The 7563-nt window shown below is 45.0% G+C and overlaps 1 protein-coding gene and 1 long non-coding RNA gene across 5 annotated transcripts; both read left to right on the top strand.

The window, feature by feature from the left end:
- Window positions 1-1298: 1298 nt before the first annotated feature.
- Window positions 1299-3206, top strand: LOC138242998 (uncharacterized). 3 transcript variants are annotated; one of them, XR_011191866.1, is made up of 3 exons: window positions 1299-1374; window positions 2448-2515; window positions 3144-3206. It is a non-coding gene; the product is annotated as an uncharacterized lncRNA (long non-coding RNA). The 3 variants fall into 3 exon arrangements; XR_011191865.1 differs by lacking the exon at window positions 1299-1374 and adding an exon at window positions 1723-1767; XR_011191864.1 differs by lacking the exon at window positions 1299-1374 and adding an exon at window positions 1738-1780.
- Window positions 3207-3833: 627 nt separating this feature from the next.
- LOC138242992 (uncharacterized) lies at window positions 3834-7300 on the top strand. Of its 2 annotated transcripts, XM_069198496.1 has the most exons (4): window positions 3834-3920; window positions 4209-4289; window positions 6267-6635; window positions 7081-7300. In XM_069198496.1, the coding sequence occupies exons 1-4, from the start codon at window positions 3864-3866 to the stop codon at window positions 7264-7266; spliced, it is 693 nt and encodes a 230-aa protein (XP_069054597.1). In that variant the 5' UTR covers window positions 3834-3863; the 3' UTR covers window positions 7267-7300. The 2 variants fall into 2 exon arrangements, with proteins under 2 accessions (XP_069054597.1, XP_069054598.1); XM_069198497.1 differs by lacking the exon at window positions 4209-4289.
- Window positions 7301-7563: the final 263 nt, after the last annotated feature.

The raw sequence follows: 7563 nt of genomic DNA, 5'->3' as shown, positions 1-7563 counted from the left end.
TCCTCTCTCTCCCCCTTCCTGTCTCTCTCGCTGTGTGTGCTCTTATCTGTCCATCTCTCTCTCTTCTCTTCTCTCACTCTGACAGTCTGTGCAGAGTATCTGAAGGGGATGTAACACCACTTGGCAAAGGAGAAAACTTATCAGAGGCAGAATAAAAAAAAATCTTTATCTCCTCTCAGTCAGATTCACAGCTCAGACTCACACACAGAGCATTGGATCCCTTAGTACTTTACCAAAACTCCTACCTCCTGAACAGACAGAAGCTCCTTCTCTTTGTCCTGACAATTCAGAACCAGTGGACATTCAGACAATCAGTGCTGCTATATGAATAATATCAGACAGAACATCCTGGACTCAGGTCACATCTCCCCCTTTTCTCCCTCCTCACAGTCCTTTTAGAGACAGAGAAGAGCTCCGGGTTCTCTTCTCTGTGAACTGGGCTCAAGGGTCACTGATCTGGCAGCTGTGGGCTCTGTTCCAGGTCAGAAGCAAGAAGTTTCTATTAACCCTTTCCAGGACCTCCAGCCCTTCAGTATTACTGCCCTGATTCATTGTCTTTACTGTAAGTCAGCCTCCATCCCTCTGTCAGAAGTGTTTTACTGAAAATTGAGCAATATGTGTTTATCTCTTATTATTATTTTTACTGATTTAATTAACAGCAGTATTGCTACTCTTATAAGTGTAATATGATTATTAGCAGCAGCAGACTGATGGTCTTGTCTACAATAGTGACCAGTTGACAAGTCTGTAGCTCTGAGCAGTGGGACTCAGATCACACAGAAGACCTGTCTGTGTGTGATTCCACACCAGCCCTGGGATTCAGCGTCTCCCACACGTCTCTCACGGAGTCTTATAAATATACAGTTAAACAGAGTCTGATAACAGTTGTACAGTTAATTAAATCATCAAACCGGCTGAGGAGCTGAGAGCTCTGGTGGAAATAAAACCAGGAGATACTCTTCAACCTCCAGGATCAGGAGTCTGATCCTCCTGGCTTCTATTCTGTGGAGATTCGTGTAAAACGCTTAAAAGCGCTTATTACAGGAACTTGTGCCCTTTCTCTTCTGCTCTACGCGAGTATGCTTTACAACGCATTAGTCTGTGAAGTAAACTATTTTTTTTGTTCAATAAATTGTATTCCTCGGTTTGTCGCTCTCCATTTCCAGTTGTTATGTCTCCTCCATCGGAGACGCGCTCTGCTCTGTCAGAAAGAGCGCTGTGACGTCACAGACACCAACCAGAGCGCCGGGATCAGAGAGCGAGACCGAGGGAGGCGCGCTGAGCGCTCAGAGGAGAGATATTGATCACTTATGTATCGACAACCAATTAATTCAACTGAAAAACCTTAGAATCATCTATTAACTTCACCGATTGGTGAGTACTGATTCTTTTCTTTCTTTAAATTCTTTAAATATCTAGAAAACAGTCAATACAGCCTGTAGTGCGTTTAGTGTTCATAATGTTCAATCCCAAATTAAAGAATGATTATTCAAATAATTGTTTAGAAATTGTATTCTAGAGCTTGAAAATTATATTTCAAGTTGATATATTCGTGTAGGTAACAGTTTAAATGCATTTTTCCACTGTTTACAAATTATAAGTATGGTAACCACGGAGACACGTGCCACGTCACTGTGCCCAGCTAGGTGTCTCGCCTTCGTCACAAAGAGTGCTTTGACGTCACGGACTAATACTAATGCGAGTGTATTCATATTTAATATTAGTGAGAATATAATCGGTAGCTTTAATATTAATGCTAGTGTTCATGTCAGTATTAATGGTGATTGCGCTTCTGATAGTTTTGATGCCAGTATTCATGTTAATATTAGTTATAATTATAGAGTTACTGTTAGAGTATTTACACTAGTAGTCATGTTAGTTTTAGTGATAGCATTACTGTTATTATTAGCATTAGTAGTGTATTAGTAGTTTGTGTCAGTGATAATGATAGTGTAATTCTTAGTGATAGTGTTACTGTTTTAATGTTAGTGGCATTTGTGTTAGTGTTAGTTATACTGTATTTGTAGTTATGAGTGTGTGTGTTTTTGTCTGTGTGTGTGTGTTGGTGTGTGTCTATAAGTATTTGTAGTCTATGTGTGTGTCTGTGAATGTGTGTGAGTATGTGTGTGAGTGTCTGATTGTGTATATAAATGTATGTCGTGTCTGTGAGTGTGTGTTGTGTCTGTGTGTGTGTCTGTGAATGTGTGTCTGTGAGTGTGTGTAGTGTATGTGTGTGTGTCTGTCAGTGTAAGAATGTGTGTCTGTGAGTGTGTGTGAGTGTCTGTGTGTGTGTGTAATGTCTGTGTGTGAATATGTGTGGGTGGGTGTCTGTCAGTGTGTGATAATGTGTGTGATTGTGTGGGTGTATATCTGTCAGTGTGTGTGAGTGTGCGTGTAGGTGGGCTTGGGCTCCACTCGTGTGTCTGACAGAAGTGACCCATCAACAGGTGTTGAGGTCCAGAGTCGCCTGAGAATGGAACCACTTTCTAGATTCCAGACCAACGTCCAGAGAGCTGTGAGTGCTCTGTTTTTATCACTATTACTAGTAATGACAGCAGTAGTAGTATTAATATCAGAATTAATATTAGAATTTGTAGTCATGGTCATATTAGTAGCAGCAGAAGTAACAACAGTGGTAGTTGGATTATCCAAGCACTTACTCCAGGAACTACAGTATTACACATTTATACTCTATTTTCCAGGCATGTTTTGTAAAGTGCTTTGATGTTCTGGATTAAAAGGCAAAATATAAGAAAAAAATTGATTGATTGATTGATTGATTGACTATGAGAGTGAAGTCTGGTCGAACTTGTTTGTCTAACTGAACTGTCCTGTCCACAGATGTCAACAGAGGTGAACAGAGAAGATGTCCAAACCCACCAGAGACTGGAGACAAGCTTGAGAGTCAGGCCCCAGACCCAGAGAGCTGTGAGTCCACTGCTGGTCTTCTTCATATTGTGATTCTTCCTCTTCTTCCTCCTCCTGAAATTAAAGCTCATCGCAGTAGCAGGGCTCTGTTGTCTTCTCTTGAGGAGGAGAAAGACTCTACCTGACAGTGTGTGCATCTGTTTGTCTGTGGGTGTGTATGCTTGTGAGTCTAGTCCAGGCCGTGTCTGTAACAGAACTGTATATGACACCCCCAGATCAGGAAGGAGGTAACAGGAGACTCAGCCAACACAGGAGCCAGACCAAAGACCCCAAGAAAAGCAAGTCTGCATTATTATTATTATTATTATTATTATTAGTAGTAGTAGTAGTAGTAGTAGTAGTAGTAGTAGTAGTGAGAGGGTGAGTGTGTGTGAGGTTGTGTGTGAGAGAGGGTGAGCATGTCTATAACTCCATTCCTAGAGGGTCTGGTGCATCATCTGGTTTCCTGCCCAGAGGTCTTGGTTACAAAGTTGATCTAATTTTTTAATTAAACAAAAAATATTCTAATACTCTACCTTTATCCAGACCTTAAATATCCAACTGTGCCTTGAATATTTTGAGTCTTCAACCGTGAGAGACATCAAAATATATTATTAAACACATTATTTCCACATCTTCTTATGAAAATAATTAGATTAACTGTTTAATTGGCTAGCCCCGTTTGGAAAGAAAACCTGGAGATGCACCTGGCTCTCCAGGGATTGTGATTGGGCTTGAGACCCCTGGTCTAGCAGAACTGGCCCCTCAATAGGGATGTTGGGGATCATGAAGCTGGATAGCTGAGGGCTGGACACTGCGTCTGGATCGAGGATGACAGGCCACTGTCATGTAGGGTCATCTTGGCCCATGATGATGTGTGTTTGTGTGACTGGCTGGTAACTCTGTTTTCTCCTCCCCAGCACCGCCTGGAGAAACTCACTCAAGTTGAGAGAGGAATGGCCGAGCAGAGAGAAGGGTGTCACACCGAGACCTGGGGCAGATCCCACAGGAACGTGAGTATTGGCTTCAACAACATGGTTGGATAGCTTGTTCCACACACCCACCACCCTCTACATACAGTAGTGCCTCCTGTCCTGACTGTAGGGTCTCATCCAGCTCTCTCTTAAGATAAGCCACCCTATCGGCTTCAACAACATGGCTAGACAGCTTGTCCCACACACCCACCCTCCTCTATGTAAAGAATACTGTATTAATACTGTTAGACTAAGAATAAACCTGTACTGAGACACAAACTTGGTTGGCTTCTGCTGGTGAGACTAAAGCAGTCAACTTGCTGACAGGTCTTGACAGAGGTGGATGTGACCCTGAAAGGCCGGAGAGGGGCAACCGATACTGAGGCACTGAGCAAAGATTCTTCCAGTGTAAGACAACCAATGTGTTCTGCTCAGGATGATGATGGTGATGCAGATGGTAGTGTAGATAATGAAGGTGGTTATTATGATGATGTTGATGGAAAGGTGTTGATGATGATGATGGTGGACATGATGATTGTCATGATGAAGAAGGATATGGTGATGAAGATGGTGGAGATCATTTATTAGAAATGTGATGAAGATGATGGTGTAGCAGCGAGGCTTATTAATAGGAAAGAATTAAGTGTTCTGAGCTTTCCCAAATGAGGCCCCATCTCTGTTCATCTCTGTGGTGCAGCCACAGAGAAACTATTCATGCAGGCTGATTTAAGGTTTCCTTTGATAAGGGACAGCTCCCAAAGGGGGATGCACTTAGCTAAGCCTGGCTATCATGATCCATGGTCATCCATTGGCGCCTATCTGTCTAGGGAGTGCCAGATGGACATCTGGACTGCATTCCTAAGTGTCAGTAGTAAGTGACTCATATCTCACCTTGATCAACCAATCAGGGACTGGTAGGGCCGAGTATCCCACGTGGGACTCTGATGCCCATGGAACTTTCAGCCAATGAACGAGCTGAAGTTCCTCCAGGTAAAAACAGGCAACACAGAGAGCCTGGAAGATTCAGTGGAATTCTGTGGACTTTTCTAAAGGGAATTCAAAGGAGAATTCCAGGGCAGGACGGCCCAGGAGCAGAAGGCTCCCAAGGGCAGGACATTCTCGCAGCGCGCCTCCTGACCATCCTGAGACTCAGCCCGGACAACCACGGAACGGCCAGTGTGTCCGAGTGCCAGAACTTTCCTTTGTTCTTAGAGTCTAGAGCGGAGGTTGCCAGAGAGTAACTAGAGGATCCACCCGAGGTTAGCACCAGCAGCAAGCCTCGTGAACAGGACAGAACTGTGGACAGCTGAATCACTATTCAGAACTAGCTCTTCATCAGGAACGAACCGGTCCTCTTCCTGACTTGCTGGGACCCACAGTCATCTTTTCTCCTGTGCGCAAACTTTGCTAGTTAAAGCCAACACTAACTAGCCGGTCAGTGAGCATCAGCAGCACACCGTCGCAAGCCGCACAGCACAGCCTAGCACCGAGCCAGAGAGCGCGGATTGGACAGCAACAGCCTGCAACTGTTTCTTTGTGCCCGCAGGAGATCTGAATCCCCAGAGATTGGATGAGTATTCAACTTCACTGCATTACTGCTCAAGAATTCAATTGTTATCCCAACCAGTTGATATTAATTTAATTCCTAAGAGTTATGAACTTGTTTTGAGTATCTAATGTAGAAGTTATAACCAAGTTCATTTATGAAACGGTCTAAATGAATGATATACTGAACGTATGTCCTCTTGATATATGTAACTCTTCGTAACTGACTGAATATATACCTTTTGTATTCTGATAACCCTCTCGATAAGATCTGTTAGGTTTATATGCATATTCTATGTATTAATAAATGTATCCTTGTGTATTAGTACCTGTGTGTGTGCGTTGTTTGAGTTATATCGCATGGTTGGATTCTAAAGCCATCAAAAGAATCAATTTTGTGATTTACTGCTACAATTAATAATTGTCCCTGTAAATGCCCAAACCCTACAGAACTGGTGCCTTCAGAGAGCACACTACAATGGTGACGAAGATAGTGGAGATTATAATGGTGGAGGTGTTGATGATGGTGACACAGTCATGCCTGTGTGTGGCTGTGTGTGAAAGGGAAGGTGGGGTTGGATCAGGTCTGCCGCTGTCATCTGATAGGACTGTCAGAGGAAGAGGGAGCAGACTCCCCCTGCGTCTCAACCCGGGCAGCCGAGAGCTGCAAGTCTGTGAGCCAGATATGTCTGTGACGTCTGTCGAAGGTTTGGTTTCAGCTGCAATGATGGTGACTGTGATTGCTGGGAGACCAGGGGCAAGGCTTGGTCCTCCTGGAGAAGACCCTCTCAGTTTTCTCTCTGTCCTCCTCATGCCCTCTCTGTGCCCCTGTCCCCTCAGGCCAGCCAGCCAATCACCAGGCAGGAGACCGAGACCCAGCTGTGGAACTACCCTAAGGGCCCGCAGAGGGATCTGCAGAAGGACAGGGCATGGACCTCCTCCTTGGCAGCCCACATACCCCATTGCTCGCCCCTTCACACACCCCCTCACCCACCCCCTGGTACACCCGCTCACCCGGGCCTGACCCCAGCGGCCCTGTGGCGGCTCAGGGAGGGCCTGCAGGTCGAGCTGAAGGGGCTGCTCCAGGAGGAGGAGATACGGGTGCGGACCTGGGCTCAGAACATGATATCATCTATCCAGCTGGACTGCCTGGCGCTGTACAATGAAGTCCTGCCTGACTTTGAATCAGAGGGTGCATACGCGGGATTGGTAAGTCCCTTAAACCCCTCCCCCTTGCTTGAATCACACTGAGGTATGCAGGGGCTGGGCCGACTCACCTCTCCAAGACACCTGCGTCATCCCACTCCCATTTCACCTCAACATGGTTCTGAGAAAATCTCCTGTCCCCAAGGGGAGAGAGACAGGAGCCGGGCTGGGCCTCCAGCCCTCTGTTTATTCAAGATTATTGCCTCAGGAGGTGGGTGAGGTGGAAGACACACTGTCTACAGATCACCACTAGGGACAGCATAAAGCAGGGGGTGAGACTCTTGATCATGGATAAGGATAACAGTGGGATGACTCCCCCTCTCTTGACTCACTGCCTACTGATGATGTTATGTCACTCCAGCTCCTCCTCATGGTGGTGTCTGCAGTCAGGCAATTTGGAGAATCGGTGAGGGATGATGATGAATATTCACCTTTCTTGTTCTCCTAGGGCACAGGAATCATGAAGCAGGACAACTATGAGGAGGTGAAAGAGGCACTGAAATCCTACTTCGAAAATACAATGGCCAGGTGTGACTTATCTGAGGTGGACAAGTGCTTCCGCCAGGCTGCAGCTGACCTTGACCTTATTCTGCAGAAGTACCTGGGAGATGTTGTGGCCGAGGTCTGTGAATAGCAGGTTTATTTTGATAAAAGACATTTCTCATCCCCTTCTATTGTTGGTGTCTATTTCATGTAAAGGATTTGACTTGAAAATGAAATGTTTAATCGAGTTACAGGGAGTCTTCTTTAAGATGTGTATCGGATAGCTCTCCACTGTCACTTTACTGGACTTTTGAAGTAACCAATCTACAATGAAAATATATACTGCACATCTTAAGGAACATGAAGAGAAATCCGTGTGCTGATTGTCACCAAAAATGTCACAAATTAACCGCCAAACTGTTTAACATGTCCAGCCACCTCTTCCTAT

This window comes from Lepisosteus oculatus, chromosome 14 (genome assembly GCF_040954835.1).
Source record: "Lepisosteus oculatus isolate fLepOcu1 chromosome 14, fLepOcu1.hap2, whole genome shotgun sequence".
Classification (NCBI taxonomy): domain Eukaryota; kingdom Metazoa; phylum Chordata; class Actinopteri; order Semionotiformes; family Lepisosteidae; genus Lepisosteus; species Lepisosteus oculatus.
The sequence above is the reverse complement of the archived record's forward strand: the minus strand, read 5'-3'. Positions and strand labels throughout refer to the sequence as shown.

What these genes read in the sequence shown, in the direction of transcription:
- LOC138242992 (XM_069198496.1), top strand. Translation starts at nt 3,864, where the DNA reads ATGGCCGAGCAGAGAGAAGGGTGTCACACCGAGACCTGGGGCAGATCC. An exon ending in GGGGCAGATCCCACAGGAAC is followed by an intron (nt 3,921 to 4,208) that starts GTGAGTATTGGC and finishes ACTTGCTGACAG; the next exon opens with GTCTTGACAGAGGTGGATGT. An exon ending in AGGGTGCATACGCGGGATTG is followed by an intron (nt 6,636 to 7,080) that starts GTAAGTCCCTTA and finishes TTGTTCTCCTAG; the next exon opens with GGCACAGGAATCATGAAGCA.